Source organism: Blennius ocellaris (genome assembly GCF_963422515.1).
Source record: "Blennius ocellaris genome assembly, chromosome: 3".
NCBI lineage: Eukaryota > Metazoa > Chordata > Actinopteri > Blenniiformes > Blenniidae > Blennius > Blennius ocellaris.
This window is the reverse complement of record NC_137652.1, coordinates 4,341,482-4,369,028: the sequence shown is the minus strand read 5'-3', so window position 1 is coordinate 4,369,028 and position 27,547 is coordinate 4,341,482. Positions and strand designations below refer to the sequence as shown.

Genomic DNA, 27,547 nt, shown 5'->3' with positions numbered 1-27,547 from the left:
AAAAAGACCAAAACTGCCGTATGATGATGAGCTTCGGAGTGTTTAACTCAACTTAGTATGTTTGGCATTGGACCGAAATGGGCTCAGCAGACTCTGAGGCCATGTGCTGCTCTGTTTTTGATTTTTTTTTTTTCCCCACATCTTTAAAAACTGAACCTTTCTTCAGTCTCACTTCTCAACTGTGACGATTCTCTCTCTCAATTTGACATCATAATCAAATGTATATCAATGTATTTTTTTTTTATCATCTTGGCTTCTTCGTGTTTCACATTTCTATTCATGTGGTGAATAATACAACATCCATTATTGTAATAAGTGAATATTACAGTCGCGAACATCGAGTCAACCTTTATGAACTATCCTCTCTACCAGCTTTTCCCTGGTTGTCATGAACTTGATGTGAAAGTGTGTTTTGTCTTTGCTCCTCACACCTTCTGTTTTAAATGGACCTCGATTGCACAGTAAATAAAGAGATTTGCTCTGGTTATGAATATTTGCATCCTGCATTCATTCGTTGAACATGACGATCTTTTATATACACAAACGTTTGGATTCATTTTCAGATCTCGTGACTCTAACGAAATGCATCATCACTACTGTGTGTTTGCGTTCAGAGCTGCTCTCTCATTTGAAGCGGTCATGAGTGACGCTTCGCTTCTGTTCCACTTTAAACGACTCACGGAGCAGGAAAGCTTGAGAAACTCTGATTTATCAAGAAATCATGAACGAGCACAATAACACAAAGTAAATCCTTGCCGTACACGTAAGGTCATTAACAAAACTGCACAGTGAATATCAAGGACGCAATCTCAACACAAATTTCTACATCGAAAGTCAGAAACAAGCTAAAACACACAGATCGGCCACGTTTCCCATCTCCTTCAACCATCGAGCATGGTCGAGGTGGGAAACAGTATCATGGAAAAGATCTTCTTAACACACAATTTTAATTAATCTTGAAGTCCAAAACCATACGTGACGCCTTTTAGGTTCAGAGGTCGTGGACTGACGGCAACGTCATGCCAGCTTGAAGTAAAAACTTCAGTGAAAACTGAAATAAAATGTTTGTTTTATACATTTAACTCAAGGGTAACGCTGATAATTCACCGAAGTGGATGTCAGACTGAAGGGTATTGCAGCGTGAAGACAGTGTGAACGAGACACAAAATGGATGGTTCCTTCTTTTCCTCATAATTTTGTGCTGAGTTGTCAAAAACATTTCTGACAAACCTATTAGACATTCGAAACGCTGAAGCCAGGATTTGAACTGATGTAAAAAATAAACCATCCCACTGCTTGTGTAACACTACAAGGGACCCGTATCTTTTAGTCTTGATTATCTAGTCATCTTACGTGTCGAGCAAGTTTTTATTACCCCCATCATCTCCCTGCATCAGCAAACACCTTCCATTTTATGTCCCAAGAAGAAGAAGAAGCCTCAGACTAGTCTGAAACCGTCAGTTTCTGCAATCCTGTGAGTCTAAGAACAATATGAATTCTAACACGTAAAAGTGTAGCATGCACGTAATATCATAATACTATGGTGCACACATAGACGTAAATACAAATGTTGTATGTAATAAAGTTCAATTAAAGTGATTTTGAGCCGATTCAGCTTGAGTTGTTTTGTAATTTTAAAAGTGTACGGGCGGTGAAAACATGACACCCCTTTAGAATTAATACTGAGTTTGTCTCCCCGGTCTGACGCACGGCAAAACCACTCGGCGGAGTTTCCCGACGGTGTGGGAGTGAGAGGAGTTCAGCGTGAGGGCGAGGGCAGGACGCAGGGAGGCCATCCTGCGCTCAGGCGAAGTAGGCGTAGAGGAAAACGTTAATGCTGACGAGGAGAATTGCGTTGACGCAGCAGAACCTGGACCAGAAGACGCTCTCTCTGATGGTGGGAACTCTGGGAGGGGGGGCCTCCTCCGACCGCCGCATGGCTGAGATGCAGAGCCCCGCCCCCTGAGCGCATGTCATCCGCCCGGTTGGCTCCGCGCCTACACACCCCCCCCCACACACACACACACACACACACACACACACACACACACAGGAAGTTACTCAAGCAGTGCTGATGTGTGTCTGTAGATGACTCGGTCAGTGTTTTTCAACCGGTGTTTCCGCAAGATCTAGTCAGGTGTGTCGTGGGAAATTATTCAATTTCACATTTTTTTATAAAAATCATTTGCTCTCACAGCCGCTGTCAGCTGTGAGAGCAGTGTGTTGCAGAGTAATCATGTATAAATACTCTTCGCCACTAGATGGCAGCACAGAACTTTGCCGGTGAAATGTAAAGTGACAGACGTCAGTCTGGTTAATCTCCACCTCCTGCTACCATCTTGTATCAAAGTACTGTGTCAGTGACAGTGATGGAGAAGTTTTTGAAAAGGAAGAATGTGAACCAGGATCTCAGCTCTTCATCCATCAGGTCCAGGTTTCACACTGAGGGAGTCACAATTAAAAAAAAAGAAATTGGGAAATACTTTTTTCCGTATGTACTTGATTCCTGTTGATAAAACTTTTATGAGAATGACTTTATATTGTTAATAGAGGCTACAGAGTTTCACATTTTAACATTTTCGGGTGGTGGCGGTGTGCCTCCAGATTTGTCCGAACAAAAAAGTGTGCCCTGGCTCAGAAAGGTTGAAAAACACTGGACTAGATAACGCAACAGTCAGACGTTTTACCCTGAGAGCTGCGATGGCTGACTGAGGACACTTTGTGCAGAGAAATCTCCCTCGGCGGCTCCTCCGTTATCGTCCACCAGGTCAGGTTGCACACCTGGGAGGGAAAAAGCGACACCGTTCAAATAGTCGACACCCGACTAAGCAACTGCGTCGCGGCATGAATGGCCTGAACCAACGCGAGACGTGAGGCTTTGTTGACGGTCCCTTGACTTGAGTGCGATGCCAGTTTTGTGACCAACGAAAGCTTCCCTTGATCCTTTATGAAGGCAAAACGTTTGCTCACTACAACAATTCAAAGGCGTATGAGAGTGTATATACAGAGAACTCTCCGGTTTTATATTGAGGTTTGTTTAGTGGCTCATGGTTTCCACCAGGTTTCTGGTTCAGCTGGACCAGCAAGAATGTGTTTTCATTCAGCTCAAGCGGCGACCCAGTCTGGTGATTCGTCTCCGTCACGTTCGTGAAAACAGGTCAGGTTGAATTTCACTGAAATGTAAAACCAGTCAAGTAAATCATCTTCGCAACTTTTTTTGGGGGGTTCACAGTCGCTTCAAGTCTTGACGAGGTGTACGTGTGTGTGTGTGTGTGTGTGTGTGTGTGGTAGCGTGGTGAGTAATATATGGACGTCTGTCTAATTTGCTGGGACATGTGAGGACAGTACTTCTTTAGTTCTGATGTTTACCGTTCGAGTTCAGACTCGGGCCAGAGGAGACCGACGAGTCACTGGATATACTGAACCTTCAAATATGAACCTATTTAGCTTTTCCCTCCATTGTGTGCAACAATGGCTGGACTGTCCACGAGGGATTGCGCTCCAACCGCTTGCTGTTGATCTTTTGGATTTTGCAGTCGACGGGCCTAAACGCAGAGGCCCGTTCTTTACATAATCCACTCTCAATGTACAGCCGCCGGTTGTGTCACCTCGCCGCCATCCCGGCTATATTTTCAGTAGACAACATTACAGCTGTTCTTAATCCATAATCCCACCGTCCCTTGGTCGTTCCCGTTACTTATTACCGACGTGCGTACACACCTGCTCCGGGCTGGGCGGGGGCGTGACTAGGGACACGGCGGTCACTACAATCGCAGTGAGCCCACAGAGCAGAATGGCGAAGTGGAGGTAGTGGACGCCGCGCAGCACCATCGGCGCCGAGTCCTCCACGCCACATCTGGGAGGGGGGAAGGCAAACTCCAGCACCATCCTGCACACGCCCACCACCAGACCCACCATCAGGCCCCAGAATGCACCCTGAAAACACACACAAAAAACAAAACAACCCACATTCCCGTTACATCACAGGCTTTTCTGCTCAGCATGTCAACCCCCCCCCCCCCCCCCCCTCCTCCCCCCCTCCCTCCTCCTGCAGTCTGACCCCGGAAGAGGCTCCGGGTCACGGCCGGGCGTGTCGCGCTCATGAAGCGCTCTTCACTTTCCCACTGCGATAATCTGTCACCTGCGTGTCACTCAGCAGTTGTTGTGAGCGTATAAACGTGTCAGACTTAAATTCCTCCGCGTCTCGTTTTCTCTTCCACCTTCAGGAGAGAATGTGGCCCGAGCAGTTTGAACTACGACGGAGGAAAAAAAAACAATCATACGTCTGGAGACTTTCACTCAGACGTAGATAGATAGATAGATAGACAGATAGATAGATAGATAGATAGATAGATAGATAGATAGATAGATAGATAGATAGATAGATAGATAGATAGATAGATAGATAGATAGATAGATAGATAGATAGATGACAACAACCCTGCATTGTCTACAAGGTAACATACATTAAGCCACAGTAGCACTCGACCTTTGACCCCCATGAGTCACAGATCTATCTTGTGATGTGATAAAACTCACACCTCCTCCAGTGAAACTTTCTCAGTAGTTTCGCTTTTTGCCGGTAAATAAAGAGGCTAAATAAACATTAAATTAAAACGTAATTCCTCCGCTACTATCTCATACTTTCGTCACCACATTTCTACGTGTGCTGAGAGATGCAGTTCAGACCGACGCGCTGCTGAACGATGTTTACCGGGTAAACGCGTGGTGACGTTTGCTTAATTAGAAAAACAAGCCGAGTTCAGCGTCGATGGAAAAAAATCCTCTGTCAATATCTTGGTGTGTAAACAGCTGCATGATGACTGCAGGTTTGGGCCTGAGGGACGGCACTTTGAGGAAATGCTTAACCGACAGTGAAACGACTTAATGTCACGCCAAAGAGAACATGAAAGTGTGTCCCATGTGGTTCCTGTTAGGACCACCGGTTGAAAGGGAGAGATGCTCAGAGACAGCCGGAGGTGTCCTGCAGGGAACCATAGAAGTCTTTTACATCAGTCTTATGGAAGTGGAATAATCACATTTATACCGTATTTTCACACTTTTTAAAAAAAATTTTTAAATGCTCTGGGCAGGTCCTGTGACTTGTTTGTCAAAATATACCACATGTATAATAACACAGCTGGTATTATGGTGAGCGCCTATCCTTTAATGTCTTTCCCACCGAGATGAGCGAGAATGAAACCAACCCAGAGAAAGAGCAGAAAAGTGTGAATGAAGGGACGAGATGAACCAAACGTGCCACAGATGGTCATTTTCACACGGAAAACCACGAGACTGAATATACCTGCCCTCCGAGAGCAAAAGTCTGTTCTTGGTCGAGGACTGTGAGAAACCAAATAAATGCGACTTATAATCCAGTGCCACTTTTTTTTTTCTCCTCTACGTGATGCACTCAGGAGGAAATCGTCGTCTGGAGAATACGGCAATGCTACGGGCGGTAAAAATGTGCTTCACGTAACAAAGATGACCTTTGACCTGCAAGACACTGACACAGTATTTGCTTTGCAGACCTGTTCGGTGTTTAAAGTGATAAAAGACAAATAAGAACACTTTGTATCGTCTCTGAGTTTCTAAAATGTATTACATGCATTAGAGGAACGTGTTAAAAAAAACAAACCTTTTCATTGTGGAGAAAGCAAAGAATTTTTTATTTTTTTTTTTGTTCCCAGTGCAGTTGTTAAATAGCTTGTCAGCAGAGAGCGAGACACACCCAGGACTGGCTGCACTGAAAACAAGGAGGCTGGGGCTTGACTGGAGGAGCCGGCTGGTCTTTACTTAGCAGAACTAGTCCTGTTAAGACGGACCCTCTCACTGCGCCGGCGTTATCTTTTACTTTTTATCTTCTAATAATCGCACTTTCTCACACTTTGCTATCGGACAAAGCTTTTCCTTCTTTGTGGCGAGCGGTCACACGGGTCCCTGTTCGGGAAGCAATTAACAATACAGTCCATAAAGACGACTGCGTAACACATAATAAAACTGGGAAAAGTGTCGGACAGAACAAACAGTTCACACAACAACATAAGCTCATACCCTTGATGCCCATTAGAGAGTAAACTTTGACTACTGTTGAGTTACATTTGAACCAAGATTCACTGGAAAAGCAATATCTGTTCATAAACGTCTTTTGTAATGAATGTCAGAGCAATTACACACTCTATTCTAATTAATGTTCACCTGATTAGTCACTGATTCATCCAGTCGTCACCCGGTGGACTTAACTGTCCAGTGTTGACTGTGATGGAGAGGTGACCTGCCCAGAGTGTATCCTGAACATTGCGTACAGGAGATGAATGGCTCGGATGGAGGCTGTCGATCGCGTGATCGATTTTGTTTGATACGTCTCCTGTGATCTAAAGAGCTTCAACTGAAAATAAGGTCAGTCATTTAATCGGAAAAAAAACTACATCGGAAAATACCTGCACCCTCAGTTCTGACTGCAATATTCATATATTGACTCAATAAAGGCAATTGCTTATGCATCTGCACCTGCTCATTGGTCCGTTTCCAGAAGACCGCCAGCGTGAAGACGGCGGTGACGGGCGGGGCGAGGTAGCTCGTCACCGACTGGATGTAGACGTACAGCTGCCCGCTGTTGGCCGACTGGAGGATGGGGATCCAGATGACGCTGACGACCACCAGGATCACGGTCACGATCCTGCAAACGGACACAGTCTTTACCCATCCCGACGGGAAGCGCGGGACGGGTGCGCTCTCGGCGACGCACCTTCCGACCAGCAGCAGCTCCTTCTCGGAGGCCCGCGGCCGGTGCTTCTTCCAGATGTCCATGGTGAAGAGGGTGGAGCTGCTGTTGAAGATGGAGGTCAGCGAAGACATCAGAGCGGCCATCATCACGGCGATCATGAGGCCTCGCAAACCTGGCGCGCACACAGGGACGCAACGCAGCAAAAAAAACAAAAAAACAATTCAAAACGCGAGAGGAAATCAGACGCGTTCACAATATGTTGTCGGAATCAGAGGCCCCGTTCTCACCGCTTGGCATGAGCTCGATCACCAGTTTGGGAAAGGCGATGTTGGAGCATCCCACCTCTGCGCCACACACACGCACACACTCCTCTGGGTCAACGCAGCCGACGGTGTCTGAAAGGCGAAGACGAAGGACAGTGAAGCACAGGAAGTGGTGGCGACGAGTCGCCTGCTCATCCAGAGTTCATGTTCTTTGTGCTCCACATTCAGCCAAAACGCTGTTTTGGTTTGTTTTCAAAAACGTGTCTGATGAACAGACTTGCTCATGAATACACTAAAATTATTCAAATTAATGGTTTCACAGCAGAAAGGGAATCTATAACAGACTAGAGCTACGCTCGGTAGAGCGCACACCTTCGCCGACGCCACATCTGCTTGAGGGACCCAGTTAGCATCGCTGTCGTGATAGCCGTTAGCTCTGATCGACGCTCACTCGCCATCCATTGGGAAACACTGAGCAGGGAGCGTCTCCATGGCAACAGACGCTGACCTCCTTTGAGCTCCTCTCCCATCCGCTTTGTATGAGAAACTTTTTCACAGTTTTTTGACCTTTATTTGGAAACGTTTGGCCGTTAACGTCACAAACTGTAATGGATTGGTCCTTGGATGATGTCAAATCATTTCATGCAAATTTCATGTGATTCGGGTGAGTAGATTTTCCAAAAGGTTGATAAAATACATACAAACCAATAAATAAATAAATGAATAAATAAATAAATAAACACAGAAAAAAACAGCCTTCTCGGCCAACTTTCGTTGGTGAAGATAATAAATAAAATGTAATCAAATTAAATAGTTTAAATAGGATCCGTTGGGTTTTTCCTCTTTTCTCTGTTAAAGCACCTCGGAATGACTGTGTTGTAGTTGGTGCTTTCCAAATAAAGTTGAATTGAATAGAAAATAGACTTTTATGATGTATTCCATCCAGAATATGGAGAATTACGCCAAAAATACACTAATTACTCATTGTTCCATTAGAATGAGTAAAAATTATATTTAAACCGATTACAAAAAGAAACAAAACACACTGAGCATGACAGTCACAAGGTGCGCAGGTTGGCAATAAAAAAGTTTCACTGTAGTTACTTTTCTTTTATGAGGCTGAGATCAGGTCACGCGATAATTAACTTTTGATTAAAAGTAACCTGAGGTTGATAATTGGGTTAGGTGATCAAAAAGTGCAATCAGGGTAAACCAGTCTTTCTTTTAGGACACATTAACTGGGATCCTTAATCGTTCCTTACAGTGTTTAGTCATGGGAAAGTCCAACAAACCTGTTAAGATAATAATAGTACAGTTGTAATGCTCGATTTGTTGTTTATTATCAACTTTCATTAACTTTAATCTCCTAAAAGGAAGCCATATGTTTTTTATAATATAGTTACAGAAGTTTTGATATGGCTGTTTTGTAGGTGAGGGGTAACGTTTTTAGGGTGGGAAGCCCTCTGAGTCCAGGCTGAAGGGTGGAGCCTGGAGGAACCAGCGAACCGGACACTCCGCCTCCTTGAACCCGGTAACCGAGCTTCCGTTGTCGGATTCCAGGGTCAGACAGACCGTCGAAACTTTGTCTGCTTTCAGACAAACCCGGAGGAAATAAGCCCAAGTTGGGAGCTTGTGTCGATCGCCTCTGTGAGTTTTTCGACTTTCTGCTGTTGTTCGTCCGCCGCCGCGTTTTTACGCACGTCTGTGCGTCTCGGACGGACGAGAAGTGACTCGTCAGCGCGGAACTTTCTGACTCACGCGGGGTTTCGACACGTCTCAAAAGCCGGTTTAAACACTTTTCTTCTCTTCATACTGATTCACCGGCAGACAAACACACTCGTCACCCGTCCAGACGAGCCGCCTGCCCCTGTGTGTTTTGAGCCCCGCGGCTCGGAGCAGCTGCGTCGGGCCGCCTCCACCAGCAGCAGCCCGGGCTCCGCTGGCAGTGACCCGGCCCCCAACCAGCCGCAGCCCCGCAGGCAGTGACCCGGCCCCCCCTCCCCTCCACTCCCCGTGTCAGGTGAGAGGCGTGGCGCAGGGCGGAGGAGCTTTGTTCCAGCTACACCTGAGTGCGAGAGGCAGAACCCGGAGCCGCGCGCCCTGTCGGAGGTGTGTTTGCCCCAGATGGACGCGCTCCCCTCCGGACGGATGAGTCCCCCGCCGCGGGGTCCCGGCTCGGCCTGAACCGTGATGACCGTTTCCCCCCAGTGCGGACTTTGACTCCTGGGGAAACCGGGTCAGATCGTCCAGCGCACTCGAGGTTCAGATCAGTTGGCGTCATGGCGCTGTCTCAGATCCAGTGTCTGGACAACCAGCACGTCAACTGGCGCGTGAGCGAGAGCAAGCCGGAGTTCTTCTACAGCGAGGACCAGCGGCTCGCCATCGAGGAGCTCATCACCGAGGGCCGCGAGGCCTTCGCGGACTACGTCAGCACGCGCGGCGTGCGCGGGTTCCTCTCCGACTCGGAGCTCGAGCGCATTGCGCGCACGGCGGAGGCCTACCGACCCGGGCACGAGCACCACCCGAAGCCCGAGACCCCGACCAGCCCGGGGGTCCCGGGGGCCCCGGAGGAAGCCGAGGACGGCGAGGTGTCGCTGGAGTACTGGCCGGACCGGTCCGAGGCCTCCGTGGTGGAGCTGGACCTGGGCTGGCCCGAGTCCATCAACTACCGAGGGGTCACGCGCGTCACCGTGTACACGCAGCCTCCCGTGGAGACGCACACGCACATCAAGGAGGTGGTGCGCAAAAGCATCGCTTCAGCTCAGAAGGTAGGGAGAAGATGATGGTGATGATGATGATGTAAACGTAAACATCTCACTGTAATCTCGCTTTAAAAAGTTTATTATCTCTCAGTATTAGCAGTTTAATAACAGTTGATCTGCTACAACCAAAGCAGAAAGATGTTTTCCATCACCGCACTACAATTAGAAATCACATTACGCAGTTTCTCCACATGAGAAGGTGGAGAAGGATTTTTTTTTAAACTTAAAATCCTCATAAAAACTAATAATTGGAAGGTAAAACCATTGTTTTTTTTAATCAAAACACACATTATTAATCCAAACATTACATATATCTGCCATCTATGGTTGGGACCCATAAGAGAGTGTAAATACTCGGTACTGGGGGTTCTGTTAATGCAGATCAACTCCCCCTGCACACCTGGTTCTGACAGCTTCATAACATCTGGATAACATCTTTTCAATACTTTGCTGCTTGGTGCAAAAATAAGCTACATCATCATAAGCCTGAGAACTTCAAGGCAGTACATGTGTGACAGGGTAACTTTACTTTGCAGGATTATTGAATCGATAATCAAACTATTCAGTGGATTATTCCGTTATTCAAGTTTCTTTAATACCAGTGTGGATCATCAGTACAAGTAACAAGCAGATTAAATGGTATGTGCAGTGATAATTAGCTCAGTAATGTTGTTTTCATTGTGCTATGCGCTGTGTCACTGACAGAATGAGAGCATTCGCCATGATTACAGCTCATAACGGCACCCTGAACCTAAAATAGGCGTCTTTGGTCCGCATTGGATCTCGTGACTTCAGCTTCTGTCTGTTTAGGAGCCATTTTTGGATCTTTCATATTCAGCATTCGCCCCCACAGCCGGGCCTTGCAAACTCACTTCCCGTCTCTGCATGTGCCAGTCTCACACGCTCGCTCCAAAGTTTTAATAAGACGAGTCTGAGCTTGACACGCCAGTGGAAAAAACTACCCTGACGTCACTAAATGGGTCACATGCCGACACAACCCATACATCACCTTTACCTCTTCCTGGGGTTGATCCTGGCACGTGACCTGCTCGGTGACTCGTCTGGCTTTGCACCAGAGCCACAAAAGAAGCATTCACACTATAATTGATTGTAATATTTTACTGCTTAGAAAGCACTGTGGCCTCTCCCTCACTCTCTCTCTCTCTCTCATGGTTGGATATTTTTACCTCAAGATTTACTAGCCACCTTTTTTTTCCTCTGCACCATCCTGTCATTAGCGTAGCTGTGCTGTCAGACACACACAGTCAGATCACTTTACATTTCTTATCACGAGTCTGCTAAAAAAAAAAAAAAAAAAAAAAAGGGTCCTTTATTTCCTGCAGGACCAACAAGATTCTTGACGTCCTGCTTCGACGTACTCTTCGTATTACACTTGATAAACGTCCAGCCTCCTGTGTGGCTGTCATGAATTTGATATGGTTGGTAGAAGGCAGCGTGAGTCAAAAGGACCCAGCCAGAGCAGGAAACACTAACGTCTGTGGCTTCCTGTGTGTGTGTATTTGTGTGTGTGTGTTTGTGTGTGTGTGTGTAGGTGATCGCCGTGGTGATGGATGCATTCACAGACGTGGATATCTTCCGAGATTTATTGGATGCGTCCTACAGACGCAGAATCCCCGTGTACATAATCCTGGACACGGCTGCAGTCCCCTCTTTTCTTTCCATGTGTGGCAGAGCTGATATGCACCGGGGACACCTAAAGGTGTGTAAATGTCATAAAACACACACACACACACACACACACCAACACTGATGGTGTTTTCATAAGCACGCAGTGTGAGCTGGTGGGATAGATATCCACCTAAAGATAAGTGTGCAATAATAAAAGTTGTTATTTAAAAAGGGCCCAGGTTTAGTGCTTTAAATGAGAGGTTTTCACCAGGGGCTCTTTGTCCAACAATAATATTACCATCCAAGGGAAACATGTGAAAGCAGAGTGCGGCTGATGAGGGCTGACAGGCTTTTTTGCCCGCAGCCTTTTTAAGGTGCAGGCCCCAGCTCGTTGATCGGCATGGGCTGAATTTATTTGCTATTGTTTGTATTTCAAACTGGTCAAAGCAGTAACAGAAAATACATGTTTTTTGGATTTTTTTTATGTCCACTGAAAATTTTCTAAGCATTTTTTCTGAAGGCAATTAGATTTAATTGCGTGCAAGCCCTCTTTGCTTTTTTTTTTTTTTTTTTTGCGATACGTTTTTGCTTTCAGTTCTCCTTCTTCCTTCCTCACGGCCTTAAACCGCCAGCGCTTTTCCTCCGGTTTGAGACTTTCTCTTATCTGGCATCGCTGCTGTCATTATGGGCGTTTAACGACTTGCCGTTTGCTCCTCCTCTGAGATTTCGCACAAAAACGTTTACCTGCAAGGCAACGCTCAGCCTGGAGCCACACCCTGACCACAGGGCTGGAGACAAACACCACAGGGTGTGTCCTACAGGCACACACGCACACACACACACACACACACACAAGGTCATAGGTAGTCTCTCCGAAGCAAAACTCGTCAGTGACTCCCGTTCTTTTGCCTTTCAAAATCCTTCTTCCTGTTCCCATTAAATCCAGCACACAGTCACCAGAGACAGGAATCACCATGTACGTGTGTGTTTGCAGAATCTGCGCGTTCGCTGCTGCGGAGGGGTGGAGTTCTACACACGGTCGGCTCAGAAGGTGCACGGATCTCTGAGCCAGAAGTTTCTGCTGGCGGACGGAGACCGAGCCATCTCGGGGTCGTACAGGTGAGTGGAGACGATTCCGCCACGCTTTTGCTTTGTTCACCCCACTGATAAGGAACGTGAGCTGGGTTCAGACTCGGACAGATTCATACCCTACCGAGGGCACGGCCACACGACGAAAAAAAACAAAACAATCTTTTTTCTTCTCCCCAGCCGTCTCCCAAGACATTCCGTCCACACGTCACTATGAACTCGGCTCAACACGAGGCTTTGGGACATGTAGTACACATGCCAGGCCTTTAGGGGCGCTGTGACTCACCAAACACACCAAAAACGCAGAAGAACTTAGCCCATAGAAATGTAGAAGTGGACTCTTGTTCATAAACCTTTATGTAACTCTAGTGCTATAGGTCTATGGCCACGCTCATCCTGCTGCTAGCATATGTAGCTCAACCAGCGCTTGTAGTCCCTGATTGTTGTGGTTATTAGGTGACATCGTGGACTGCGGCGGGGGAAGGGGGGGGGGGGGGGGGGTGATTACCTCGTCTTTTTTACACAGATGGTCGACTTTGCCGTCCACACCCCTGGGGGGGGTTGGGCGGCACGAGCCGGGGTTTTAGAATTTCCCCCTCTCTGGGACCCGTGTTCAAAAAAACCTGTTTTCACATTCCTGAAACTGCCTCATGAGGACGACAGGCCCAAAACAGCATGTTTAGGTGAACTGGTTTCCTGGTGTGGACGACCCCTGAGTGTTTTTTTGCGATGGGCTATTTTCAGTTTTTTAACTCCTGGCAAAGCTTGCTCTGACTTTACAGTCACCATGGAGTGTTTTTGTCCCAACTAACTCTCTAAATGTGAAGTGAGCAATAAATAAATATATAAACATCACAGGAAGTCATTGTCCTCGAGCTCCCTTCAGCTATGTGGAACATTTCTAGCTCTCTCAGCTGATTTTTTTATTTTTTTTTATTTCTGTCGTCAGAAGCTTGATGGCTTTTATTTCAGTCACTCTCATTCTGTTCATTACTATTTGCAGCAAATAGCTTGAACAAGTAGGCCACTTAGTGCCAGTCAGCAAACAAACAAAGTAAACAGTTAAATGGTGAGCAAACAAAAAGACTCAAGACGCTGCTGAATATCCGTGTCAGGTTTTCAGCTGGATAGAGCTGTTAAGGAAAATGAGTGTTTTTGTGTTTGCTGTCGATTTTGCACATCTTTAACATAATCATGTTTTGGTTTTGCACTTTAAATATTTAAAAAGAAAACAGTACAACTTACAGTCGCCATTATTATCCATGAAATTGCCAAAAGAATTGTTATGATCAAAGGAACATCACACATCAAGGCTTCAGATTGAATTTGTCCAGTGGCCGACTTGTTTTTGTCGGAAACAAGCAGTCACATGTTGTACTGTGCTTAGTGGCTCGCAACCAAAGCCAATTTCTGAATTTCGGGCTGAGTTTCCACCCCACGCTATAATTGCCTATTCTGTATATTCTTAAACTGTGCTCTTGCTGGACCGGGAAGTTGAAGAGGAAGAGTTTTACAGTGCGATCAAAGAGCAAAATGTGATGCATGACTTTAGGGTGGTGATGTCTGGTGTAATGATTAAACAATAATAAACTCTTAATCAGCATTTCTCGGTCAGAGTTGGAAGTGAGAGTAAAGCAGTAGGAAGAAATCTGGCCTGTTAAAAAAAAAAAAAAAAAAAAAAAAAAAAATTCGCTTCTCTATATTTCATGTCTCCACTTCTGTGTTTTTTGCAGTTTCACCTGGTCTTCGTCCCGTTTGGACCGGAATCTTATCACCGTGATCACAGGACAGGCAGTGGAGACCTTTGACCTGCAGTTTCGTGATCTGTATCTCATGTCCAGAGGCGTCTCTCTGAGCAAGGTTCCCATGGTGGACGAACCCATCCCTGACCCGCTCCCTCAAGTCGCTCCCACGCCTGTCCCGGCTTCTGTCGCCCGGAAGCTCGTCAATCCAAAATATGCTCTTGTCGTCACGGGAAACCACACCAGTCCCGCCTCCTCCGACCAGAACTCCAGCAACAAGAACTCCCAGAATCCCGCCGGGTTGAAAATGATGAAACGCATCAAGGAGGTGGCCGAAGCGCCGCCGGTACACCCGGGATTGGCCAATCTGGAGAAGGCGTATCTGATCCCGTACCTGCCGACCTGGCCGGAGCCGGACCCGCCGAGCGACGTCATCGGCTTCATCAACATCACGGATGAGAAGCGCGCTCATCAGGTTCACTTGCAGCGGTCGGAGAGGTTCGAGGTCAGCCAGGCCATACGCTTCAGCGCGCGACTGATGGCGCCTAAGACTGCGGAATCTGCCTCGGGTAAGGACGCGAAAGTAGAAGAAAAAAGTTCCACCCCTGCCGGGACCGCAAGCCCCAAAGCCTCTTCCCCCGCGAGTCCAGCCGGCAAACCGGTTAAGGAGCAGACAGACGTAACAGACGCTCCCCAGCAGCCCAACGCTCCTCCGGCAGAGGAGGCGCCCCCCTCCAAGTCACCAACCGAAGTTACTGCCGATTCATTGCCGGCAGGACAAGAAAGTACTGAAACTCCCGAGACGCAAGCAGCGGCGCCACCTGTGCCTAAGCGCCGCACGCTTCAGGTAGTCGTAGACCCAGACACCTCGGACCACGTCAGCCTGGTCAAAATGGACCAGGCGGTGAGTCTGGAGGATTCGCTCGACCGGAGGAGGTCGAACGTGGAGTTGGTCCGCGGCCGCCTCACCAGGGACGACGCCGCCGACTCTGGCAGCAACGGGAACGACAGCCAAGACAGCACCAAGGTCATATGTGACCGCGCGGTCAACGACGAGCCCTCGAGCGCCTCCACGGTTTCAGACGAAGAGTTTTACGACTGCTCGCCGACAGAGCAGCTCGGTCCTCTGACCAACGGGGTGACCTTGGGCTCGGGCCAAGGGCACGGGCAGGGACAGGGGGGGTTCAATATGATGGCCCGCTTCTCCCAGAGCATGCTGGACCTGAGGGAGCCCAGCCAATCAGAGGACAGCGCTGCCCTCATTCGACAATCCCAGCAGCTCCGCAGGAAGGGCTACGCCTCCCCGCACAGAAACATAGGACAGGTGAGCTCCCGCTGCGACGGTTCTATTATCACCGACCATCCTTTTTGCAAATCTCGATTCGTTCGTCGCTTCGATTTTGACAACGAATGGGAGACTCGCTCGTCACACAATTTTCTTTTATGTCTGTTTAAAACTCTGCCGTTTAACTTCTTTCCGTGCCCAGTTTAAAATAAAATATCTTCAGTAGGTTTTTTTCCCGGTAGAGTCAATAAAATACCAGTAGAGTAGTTGTTTTAGTCTTGGAACCCAAAGATGGCTGACCTTCTGAACTGAAGGCTCAATGGAAAGATGCTCCAAATACAACATGGGCCGCAAATGACGAGGCTTTGTTTGGACGACAGCGCATCGTTCTCAGAGGATGTCGAGACAACGAACACTTCTTATCCTTGGTTCTTTACTTGGAGGACATTTTACTTCTGATTTATACAAAATTGCACGCTGCTTTTGAGTTGTCAAGAAATGTTTTGGAATAAATGGCACCATTCATTCAACTTTCACACTCAAACTGCCACGTTAAACCGATTTATTTTTGAAAGTGGTAGAAGTGTATAATGCACTGGCTTTGACAAATGGTCACATTAATGGCTGAAAAGTCGCCAAAGCGTCGATACAGCCTTAGAATCCAGCGTTGGTAGTTTTTCCCCTGAGTGACGGTGGAAATATGTTCATTCAACTGTTATATTAATGGACAAACGTTGACATGACCTTGGTCTCCATATTAACATGCAGCCATTAATGCAAGCAGGGCTAGATTTCAATATACTTCATTCCGGAAATTGTAAACTTGCACTAGTTCACTAAACTTGAACGACATTATTCTTCACAAAATGCGTTAACATAATCCTATTCATATTTTATTCATTCAACAAATCCAGTTTTCACTGTTTTATATAAAACTATCGGTGAGCTGCGCAACACTGCGCTGGAATTCATGCAAAATTCCCCTCTGAGCAGATTTTCACTAAATCACCAGAAAATGGTCTCAAAGTCCCAACTTCAACTGTTAACAGGTGATTATCACTGGGGCTGTATTGAGTTTCCTCGAGATGTGGTTTCCAGTAATCATCTGGCTTGAGAACTTCAGTACTCATTCAAAATGATCTCGGCCCATTTTTTAAGTGTTTTAAATCAAACTTTTGCTTTTCTTGGGGTCGGTTGTATCATATTCCTGTTGTCAGGACATGGGATTACAGAAGTAACTTTTATAAAGAAGTAGTTGAAACACCATTTTACCCCTGACTTGCATTTTTGATTTGCTGCAATTTATGCAATTTCCTGTAAAAAAATGTTTTAACAATAACGGCAATAACAGGCTACAAGATCCTAAAGAGACGGGGATCACTAACTACATCTACAAATTAACTATTGAAAACAGCCACAAATCCTTGTTATTATTGTTATTCTGATTATTCGTAGTTGTATTCTTTATCTAAGAATAATAAGTTGTTGCAATACTGAATAAATAATGGGTTACAAAAACAAGTGGGTCGGTTTCAGGGAACTTTATCATGAAAAAGAAGGCGTAGCATTTCACAGGAACTCTGGAGTTTCAGGAAATACACACACACACACACACACACACGCATGCACGCACGCACACACACACACACACACTTTAATTGCTGTACCACATGTTTATTGTAAACGGGTAGTGACTTGCTTTGATGCCACAGATGAACCACACCCAGTGTGTGTGTGTGTGTGTGTGTGTGTGTGTGTGTGTGTGTGTGTGTGTGTGTGTGTGTGTGTGTGTGTGTGTGTGTGTGTGTGTGTGTGTGTGTGTGTGTGTGTGTGTGTGTGTGTGTGTGTGTGTGTGTGTGTGTGTGTGTGTGTGTGTGTGTGTGTGTGTGTGTGTGTGTGTGTGTGTGTGTGTGTGTGTGTGTGTGTGTGTGTGTGTGTGTGTGTGTGTGTGTGTGTGCGTGCACACTGACCTGGATAGAGGGCCCTGCTGATCATGCCAGGGAGGACGATGAAGATGAAGGGCAGCATTTTTAGATAGGCTGCAAAGATGGACGCTCCTTTCACGTGACTCATGTTTTTGGCAGAGAGGGATCGTTGTACAATAACCTTCCAATGCAGAAACACACATAAACAATACACTTACTGAGGGTAACTTTTAAGAACACTTGTTTGTTACAACAAAGTATAAACGCATAGATTTTTTTTCATACGAACGGTGAAGTCGCAGACACGAACGAACCCTGTCTTTTATCGGAAAGGGTTTAGCGATTCTGCCCGTCTGCTCTGGAATGTAATAAACGTTGACGCTTTCGGTGGCACGTCATCCTCTTTTGGATCGTCTTAAGTGGTGTGAATGCAGCTGTGAACCAGTTGTGACTTGAATTGGTTTGATTCACTCGGGCACCGCTGCATTTTCCTTCAAAACTTGAAGTGTTGGTCAAACATCACCTTTTTGTGAATCTTTCGTAAGTGTACAAGCAGCAGTGAACCTGTATTAGAACCCCAAACCCCCCTCATCCATTGGGAAGGGGGGGGGGGGGGGGGGGGGGGGGGGGGGGTTAGGGGTGCTGATGTTAGGTGGGTTGGGATTTTTTTATTTTATTTTACCTCACATGAATAATTAGCTTCTAATTGGACAAATTATAAAGAACCCCATAATTCCTGGTCACCATTCTCAACATGCTGTATCCCGCCGGTCAATAATCATAACAATAATGTTCCGTTTCATGTTCAGTGTTGAATAATAAAGGACCAAGGATAGATCCCTCAGGCACTCCGTATTTTTACTAAGTGGTTTTCCCTCTCTCTCACTCTCTCTCTCTCTCTCTGTCGGCGCAGTTGTTTCAGGGCTCCAGATCTCCGGGTCGTGACGGGAGACTGAGAGGAAACAAGGTTGTCATCGCCAAGCCGGGAAGTTTCCACCGGCCGGCTCGAGCCGCCGGCCCCGTCATCGGGGGTCACCGTTACTGGCAGGGCCAGACGCTGCAGTCGGAGGCTGCAGCCCAGCGCCTGGAGGGCCGCTCCGGCCGGTCGCCACGGCGACACAGTCCGGGCTACAAGAAGACGGACCGCCCGTCACAGCAGCAGCCGGCGGCCGCCGCCGCCGCCACGCCGTCGGGGATACTGGGAGTATCTTTTTCGAAACTCGGCAGTTTTAGGAACTTGAGATCTCGAGGAGGAGCGTCGCCGAAGAAGACGTTTCAGAACAATAAGCCCGCTCGGTAAAAAAAAAAAAAACCCCGGGCCAGCTCGGGGCGCAAGCGGGCGTTTGTTGACAGACTTGAGTGTGTGAATCGTTCTTCCCGATTTGAAAATCCTCTGGTGCGTCACACACGAGCTGCTTCACGGGATTTATTTTACTGATTTTACTGGGATGTTTCGTAGGAAAGTGCCTGGGACATAAGGGACTTTAACAGCAGGTACTGGTGGATCTGTGAGGAAATAAATACGTGTAGGACACAGGGTATCTTGTTCATATGGAAGGCGGGGGGGGGGGGGATTTTTATTGATGATCAGTCTTAACAGATGTTGTTGGTATTTGTTCAGCTGTGACATTCCTCCCTGCCAACTCCAGCCTTGTGCCTAATCCTTGAACAAATATTTCTAGAGTACCTCAGCTGCTTTGCCTCTTCACGGCGTCATGCTGTGATACTTGTTCATATCCTGCCTGCGCAGCTGTGACTTGTTAGCGCGGTTCAGATTAAGTCTACCACACTGATGTAAATTGGGTTCCAGAGTTGATACCTCTGTGATTATTTACTGATGGTGAAAGGAAAAAACGTTACCCTGTTGGATTTTTTCTTTTTAAATATTTGACGGCTGTCGCTAATTACCTGTATCAAAGACGTGGGACCAAAACCGAATGTTGTAAATAAAGAGATAAATTGATGCTCAACTCGCTCTTTTTTCTGACTCGGCCAGGTGCGATGGGCGATGTGGACGACTCTGGCAGCGGTTCTGTCTTGTTGTGTCGCACTGAAAGTGGAAATACACAACTGACGTCTGAAAACGCAGGACCAATCCAGTTAACAGTTATGGTTTGAGCACAGTGAGGTCTTTTTTTATGGAGGCCTGCTGCTTTTGCCACAGAGACTGCAGGACATTTTTAAAAAATCAAATTGCAACTTTTTGGTTTTTAAAAATTATTTCTTTAAGCCGGGAGTTTGGGTTTGGCGCGAGCTCCTCGTCGTCTGGCCCACAGGGTGGAGCTTGATCCTGTGTTCCATTATTTTCAGCTGCTGATGTCCCGTCCATGAAATAGACTCGAGTACTTGTCGGTAGTTACCGTAAGTCACGCAGATCCCTGCCAAAGCGAAAAAAAACCTAAAAAATCCTCTCAAGTGTTTGATTTGATAACAATTTCTTACCCAGCATTAGTGTTTTTTTTGGAGGAGGGGGTCAATTTTGTCTCAAAATGACTGTAAACAGCAATCACAAAAGGACTTGGGTACAAATTTACCTGTGTCTGGTTAAAACGGCCACAACCGATGTAATTTTCTCAGATTTCCGTTTTTCCATATCAATTTGTTTACCCAAAGCCAGAAAGTCTAAATTAAAATGAAGCCCAATGCAGTTTTCGCTGTGGCTCATCGGTCTGGCGTCGTACGTATGGAGCCCGACTGCTTCTCATCTAGAATGTCTTCTTGTCAAAAGCACAATCTCCTCAACACAACAGCACCGACGCACATTCAGGACAGGAGAACTCGCGGCTCTGTAAAACTCCCAGCGTGATCCTCAATCATTTCTTCTGCGATGGAATAATAAAGCACTTTTTATTGAGTTGTTCTATCTAACTTAATCTGCAGGTAAATCTTTTGACAAGAACAAAGTGGCCTGAGCCCATTAATATTTCCGCGGGAGATTTTTAGTCCTATATAGCGATTGACGTGCTGCCGGAGGCCTTTATAGTAGAGTAAAGGATCACGGAGGGAAAAAAATGATCTTAAGCAGTGTGTCTGCAGCGCAGCTGATATCAGTCATGACATAAGTATGGCGGTGGGAGCATCACACTATGAGGTGGTCCTCTGTAGTGGAGAGTGGGATCTGAATGGAAGCATTATGATAAAAACCGAGATCAGACAGTCATCAATAAATTCTAAGATACAAATGTATAACCTTGTTATCATATCATATTTCTCCTTAATAAACATGCCCACATGTCTCTGTCCAGCGTCGTCGTAATTAATTCAACACAGTTTTAAGATTACAACGGAAATGCGGAAGTTACAAAATACAGTCGTTTGCCTGATTAAATGTGAGCATCTGTAATTTGTCACTAACTGCCCTTTTGTGCTTTATGACACGTGTTGGCTTGTTGGGCGGTGTATGAGCACGTGTGAGACACACCTGGTCGGTGCACCAGTACCAGGTGGCCAGAATGGTGAGTCCGAGTGTCATGCCGGGCCAGGGCAGGTCTCCGGTGACGGCGTCCCGGAACAGGTGCATGGCGTCCTGCCGCGGGAGGTGGCACGTACTGTTGGGTATGATCTTGCTGGGCACCGCTATGCTGTACACGTGCTCCAGGTTGCTGTAGCCTCCGATCTTGTTGAACGCTGTGGACGCGCGCACAGTCAAACGTGACCGTTGGAACAATCTGCTCATCCGGATTGTAGTTGGTGTTTTGTTTTGAAAGCCACATACCGGTAATTGTCAGGATGATCGCACCCACAATCATGATGAATGTTTGTAGTGTGTCTGTGTAGATGACAGCAGCGAGACCACCTGAAACGGCAGAAGTAGGTAGTTTATTGATGTTGGAACTTGTCTTTAACTTAATTTATTAAAGGGGTCATATTATGTAAAATTCCCTTTCTAAAGGTTTTCCAGCAGTACTGACCGGCCCCACACGTGGAACGACGCCCCAGAAGTGAAGAAAGTGTGTCCTCTCTCTCCCTGGCTTGTTCCAGGTTTTAAAAAGTGTGTTGCTCCAAGCAGCCAATCAGAAATCAAACCCTATGTGGTGTCATCGGGGGTTTAGCCAATCACAATCAAGGTAGGCTCCTCCCCTTTGACTACTCCCACAATCAGACAGCTCTGCTCTGGCACATGGCACCACGAGAGGAAGTACTTCCTCCTCTTCCCATAGATGGACGTATGTGGGTGGAGCCAGTCCAGCTCACACAGACACAGCAGATTCTGAATGTAGCTCCTAGAATCCGATATTCAAATGTAGGGAAAATCAAGGAAAAGCTGAATTTGGGGGAATAAACTTTCAATATGTGATTGTTGGACCAGCAGAACTAACGTAAAAGTGCTGAGAAACTGCATACTATGACCCCTTTAACACATTTGATTAATTATTTTCACTCAACATGTATCTTTAGATATAAATTCATTGTGCTGTAACGGTTTGTGGCTACCGGCTATAGTGTAGAGAGCCGTGACGACCAGCATGAGGACAGTGGACAGGTACAGGTTCCATCCCAGACACACCTGGACAAACAGGGCTCCGGAGTAGAGGTCGGTCTGGTGGTAGAGACACAGCGCAAGCTTGATATTTCAGCCGAGTGCAAAATACTTAAGACAGGTGTTTCAGCGTGCATCTGATGGTGTGACGGATGTCGCACGGATATCTTTGTGAAGACCGACAACAGCAGCGACAGGACTGCCAGGTAGGTGCGGATCCTCTCTCCTCCAAAGCGACGTCCCAGGTACTCCGGCATGGTCACGATCTGAACACACAGGCAACCTTTTGTCATCTCAAACGTGACTGGAGGTCAGTGTGACGATTGGCCAACTGGATTTCGACCGTGAGCAAGTTGAGTGACTTCACTCGTGGCTGGGTTTGATGTAATTGTAAATCGATTAAGACCGACGAAAATAAAAGTCGTCATGATTAGAAGGCAGTTGCGAGGGCAGCACACCCTGTTGGGGAATTCAACAAGGCGGCAAGTCCTTGTCAAGGAGTCGTTTGGCACCGAAAAGTACCTGTAGAACCAGCCTGGACAGGCAGACGCACACCCATATATATAAATGTCTTCCTGTCTGTGCAAACGCTTGTTTTTCTCTCTTTGCTCGGGTTTGAATTCTGATAAAGCAAAATGTTTACGTCACAGTATTTTCGGTTTTGGGAGTGTTGTGATAATTAGGATTAAAGTGTGTGTGTGTGTGTGTGTGTGTGTGTGTGTGTGTGTGTGTGTGTGTGTGTGTGTGTGTGTGTGTGTGTGTGTGTGTGTGTGTGTGTGTGTGTGTGTGTGTGTGTGTGTCTAACCCCAGAAGAGATGTACACCGGCACAAACACCCAGGCCAGAGCCAGCAACACATAGGTGGCCTGCAGGAGGGGAAAAAAGAGGGATGTGGGAGAAAAACAAAGGTTTTAACCAGCTTGGCTACAACAAGAAGAACCCTAACCCTAACTGGACATGCTGCTGTGAACATTTCGACTCGTTCTGAGCTCCAGGTTTACTAAGACCTGACTGACAGGCGCCTCGTATCCAGATATAGATCGTGCTGCTGCCCCCTGCTGAGGGTCGTCTCATACGGCTGTTGAATCAAGTAGACCAGTGTTTTTCAACCTTTTTTGAGCCAAGGCACACTTTTTTCTTTGGAAACATCTGGAGGCACACCACCACCACCCATAAATGTTAAAATTTGAAACTCTGCAGCCTCTATTAACAATACAAAGTCATTCTCATCAAAGTTTTATCAATAGGAATCAAATAAATACAGAAAAAAAGTATTTCCCAATTTATATATTTTTTTATTGTGACTCCCTCAGTGTGAAACCTGGACCTGATGGATGAAGAGCTGAGATCCTGGTTCACATTTTTCCTTTTCAAAAACTTCTCCATCACTGTCACTGACACAGTACTTTGATACAAGATGGTAGCAGGAGGTGGAGATTAACCACACTGACGTCTGTCAGTTTACATTTCACCGGCAAAGTTATGTGCTGCCATCTAGTGGTGAAGAGTATTTATACATGATGACTCTGCAACACACTGCTCTCACATGTGAGAGTGAATGTTTTTTTTGAAAAAAATGTGAAATTGGATAATTTCCCACGGCACACCTGACTAGATCTCGCGGAAACACCAGTGTGCCGCGGCACAGTGGTTGAAAAACACTGAGGTAGAGCACTGGTTCCTTCATCGTCTCCTCATTGGTCGGCCCCTGTTTATCTCACAGAAAGGCCACACCCCCTCCAGACCCAGGCACGCCCAGACAGTCAGCCACTGATCTACAAAGTCCTCTCCAAACTGACTTCTCTCTGTATACAATTACAATTTGCCTTTGTACACCGGATGTTATTTATATTGTGGGATTTGCTGGCCGGTCCTGCCTCATTCCACACATCGCGTGTTTGGTTACTATTAATAGTCGCCGGCATACCGGGTCACGGCTGCGTGCGCTTTGTACTCACGTTCCACTCAAAGCCGGTGACGGCGATGCCTCCCGCAGCTCCGGTCCCGGCCAGACCGATGAACAGACCCGAGCCCTCCGAACTGGCAAAGAGGGACGATCCGATCTGCGCACAGCAGCGATGGTAGGACACGTGTGAAACGTCTAGTTGACGGCATCGTGGGGACATGACCCGCCACCGTTCACGGTCTCACTTCTCTTCAAGCGTTTTTATTTTATCCTTCGTAAAACGTTTCGTCGTCCCTTTGAACCGCTTCGGTTGGGGAGGAGAGTTCGGGAATCGGTTCGTTTCTTGATAAGGGTTGTCATTTTTGTGCTCCAACATGTAGGTACAAATATGACGAACATGGAAATGAGCTCTTAACATTGAATGGGATAGCTTAGAAATATCAAAGCAGATGAAAAGTATTGGTGTTGAAAGAAGCTTTGTCTCATTTGACTTTGATGTGGCATAAAAATAGAAAAAATTAACAGCATACAAAAGAACTTCTTACGTCTTTTACCATATAAAACCAACTTGAATTTCTTGAGGACACAATAATGGCTATAAAAGAGTTTTTAATGAATCAACGAGGATTCGAGAACCTAAAAGTTTATGTGCGTCAAACTGACAAAGAAATTCACGCGTTGTACAAACAAATGAAAGATTCAGAGACACGTCGGTCTGGTGGATCTGATAAATCAGTTCATCGCTGCATCGACCAATACGAGCTCAGATTCACCGACGTAAAGATGGAATTACTTGGCTGTCAAATTCAACTACTTTTTCTTAGTGGCGCCTCGATCGGAGAGCCAAACCTCTTCTATCCATGCAAAAGATTAGATTAGATTAGATTCAACTTTATTGTCATTACAAATGCAACGAAATGCAGTTTAGCATCTAACCAGAAGTGCAATATCACAAGTATCAGATATTATACGCAGATAAATATATATGCATAGTAGTGTACATTCCTATATATATATATACACATACATACATACATATACACACATACACATACACACACACATATATAAATAATAAATAAATAGGGAACAGTGTGAGGTTGCTATTGCTAGAATTTACATTAATTACAATATATTACATTTAATTAACTAAGTGCCATTAACGTGCTTTAACGGGGTGAGAGTTCAAAAGTATCTCACGGGATACAGAAGTAACTCATATACTAACTTTAAAAGAAAAACAAAACAACAAAAACAAAACCAACCCACTAAGAGGACAGGAGGTTGACTCACCGGCCACCAGGCCATGTCGCGCCCGGCCAGGAAATATCCACTCAGAGTGTTTCTGCTCACCCTGCATGATGACTGACAGAGAAAACTGTTTTACACACACACACACACACACACACACACACAAAGGGAGACACGCATCTCTGGCACCCTCACCCAGATGCCCACAGCGAGGTTGAGGAGAAAGTACGTCGCTATGACGATGATGTCGGAGAAGCTGAAGGACTGTGACAGGGCGTAGAAGTTGGTGGTGGAGTTGGACATCTTGGGCGTCTCACCGGTGACACACCTGCTGCGACGAAGTGCCTTTCAGCTGCGCAGCGGCAATCTCACCGGACGACCGACTTCACTCTCCCACCGTCTGGAACCCGGCGGGGGCCAACAAAGTTACGCTTCCTAAAGAGAGGAGGTCCACTCTCCCATCTCACACACACACACACACACACACACACACACGCACACACACACACACACACTCCCGGTTAAAATCCCCCTCTCATCTGAAACCACAGTCCTGCCTCTCTGGTTACCACAAGGACTGAGTGTGTGTGTGCGTGTGTGTGTGTGTGTGTGGCGTGAAGGCGTGAAGAGGGCAGTACCTTGCTTCAATTGATGATTAAACACATTACCTTAATGTGGCACATGCAGCGCTGACACACACACATTGTGCTGGGGGCTAATGGAGTGCACACTGGGGGTGACCAGTGGAGTACAGCAGATGCTCGTGTGGACCAGAGTCCACACACATACACACACACACACACACACACATGGTCAATCATTGGCAATGACAAGTTTATAATCATTAGCGTCTAAACACACAAACATCTTGTGTTAAGTGCTGAGCAGGGCCAGTGTGGTCAGACCCCAGTGTTTCTGTGTCGGCCAGCTACTTTGCGTCACTGGACGGATGTTAGGGGTCTAATTGGGTTGGAGGAACACTACATGTCCCAAACTCAAATTTTGTAGCTTGGTATTATAATTTCTCCCAAATTAATTGTAACCTTCCTCCCAAAAAAAAGAATAAGAAAATGTTCAGATTTTTTTTTTTTTTAAATAACCTGCATATCTGTTTACAAAAATTCACAAATTGATTGAAACTTATTCTAAGTGGACACTTTTAAGGACTTTTAACATCCATTTAAAGTTGTTGTTGTTGTTGTTGTTTTTAATGTTGTATATGACTGATGTGTTGCAGGTGTGAAACAGTTATCCCTCCATCCTCTATTCCCACCCGGTCCACATGATGTCGCACTATGGATGGATACCAAAGAAGCCCAGGAAGTAATATTGTGGCATTAGTGCAATCTGTGGCCAATTATTGTAGTCGTCTATACAAAGCGATGTATTTTTAATTCCAAAAAGATTGTATTTCAAATGGTGCACAATCACACGTGTAAAATCAGAGTATATAATATTAACTTTATTAAAAAAAAATGTGAAACAACAAAAACTACATTTGCCATTGCAATATGTGGTGTCACTGCAAACCGGCACCACGTTTTGAGAATCCATGTGGTTCTCTGCTGCGTTTGTGTGGGAACCCGTGTGTTTATTTACTTTATACACACCTGGACATGTTTCTTCACGGGCACAGCGGCAGAGAACGAGCAGTTCAAGCAGGAGGAGGTGAAGAAAGCTGACTGAGTTTGCTTTTGTGTTCCCTGACGTGAAATTAACTCAGTGTCACACACAAACTGCTGGCCAGTGTTTGTCTGCCATAAGGAGCAGATGGTGGTGATGGAGAGAAGCTGACGTCACACACGTCATCATTAATCTCTCTCACACACACACACACACACAGGCAAACACACACATGTGCATGCATACTGTATGTACAGACGTACGACCGTTACAGAGAATGCGAGAAAAAGTTGAATGGGCTGATTTCAAAGAATTAAACCACTTTGTGAAGTATGACTGATCAATTGCCTCATCAAATATTAACATACTGTAAATCTTAATGGAAAAGAAACATCAAGTCTCCTGCATCACAACCAGGTTTTAAGGCCTTTCCTTATAGAGTTTGCATGTTTTTGCTTGTTACTCCACTTTACTCTGATAGTCCAGAAACATGCATATTTAAGATTTATTATATTTGATAATAGGAGTGTGGACGAATGTATATGTAAATAGCCAAAATATGGCTATTTACTGATTTTACTGCAGTTTTGCTGTATTTACTGTGTATTATAATGAGTTGCTGCTCGCTGTATTTTCTGTATAATGTGTTCCATAAGATGTTTAATATCTGTAGGAATTTTTTATAAAAGCAGGTGTTACATTTTAATGGTTACTGCAAAATGTTATAAATTTTTACTGTATGTTCTATTTGTAAATATGTATTATTATGTTGTGTGCCTGCCACGGGGACTGCAGATGGAAACTAGCTATGGCTAGAATCTGGTACAAAGCATCTTTTCTTCAAGACTACTGTTTTTGTACATAGT

At 46.0% G+C, this 27,547-nt stretch overlaps 2 protein-coding genes across 3 annotated transcripts; one reads left to right on the top strand and one right to left on the bottom strand.

The window, feature by feature from the left end:
• Positions 1-980: 980 nt before the first annotated feature.
• Positions 981-25,361, bottom strand: slc5a10 (solute carrier family 5 member 10; the record flags this gene model as incomplete). Its single annotated transcript, XM_080520604.1, has 15 exons — positions 981-1,997; positions 2,688-2,781; positions 3,721-3,936; positions 6,511-6,679; positions 6,749-6,899; positions 7,015-7,122; positions 17,468-17,603; positions 20,844-21,049; positions 21,138-21,218; positions 21,857-21,962; positions 22,064-22,168; positions 22,708-22,767; positions 23,860-23,964; positions 25,101-25,172; positions 25,254-25,361. 15 exons carry the CDS (start codon positions 25,359-25,361, stop codon positions 1,804-1,806), a joined length of 1,911 nt encoding a protein of 636 aa, XP_080376730.1. The 3' UTR covers positions 981-1,803.
• fam83gb (family with sequence similarity 83 member Gb) lies at positions 8,547-19,392 on the top strand. 2 transcript variants are annotated; one of them, XM_080520602.1, is made up of 5 exons: positions 8,547-9,758; positions 11,305-11,472; positions 12,376-12,500; positions 14,204-15,536; positions 18,336-19,392. In XM_080520602.1, exons 1-5 carry the CDS (start codon positions 9,270-9,272, stop codon positions 18,720-18,722), a joined length of 2,502 nt encoding a protein of 833 aa, XP_080376728.1. In that variant the 5' UTR covers positions 8,547-9,269; the 3' UTR covers positions 18,723-19,392. The 2 variants fall into 2 exon arrangements, with proteins under 2 accessions (XP_080376728.1, XP_080376729.1); XM_080520603.1 differs by lacking the exon at positions 11,305-11,472.
• Positions 25,362-27,547: the final 2,186 nt, after the last annotated feature.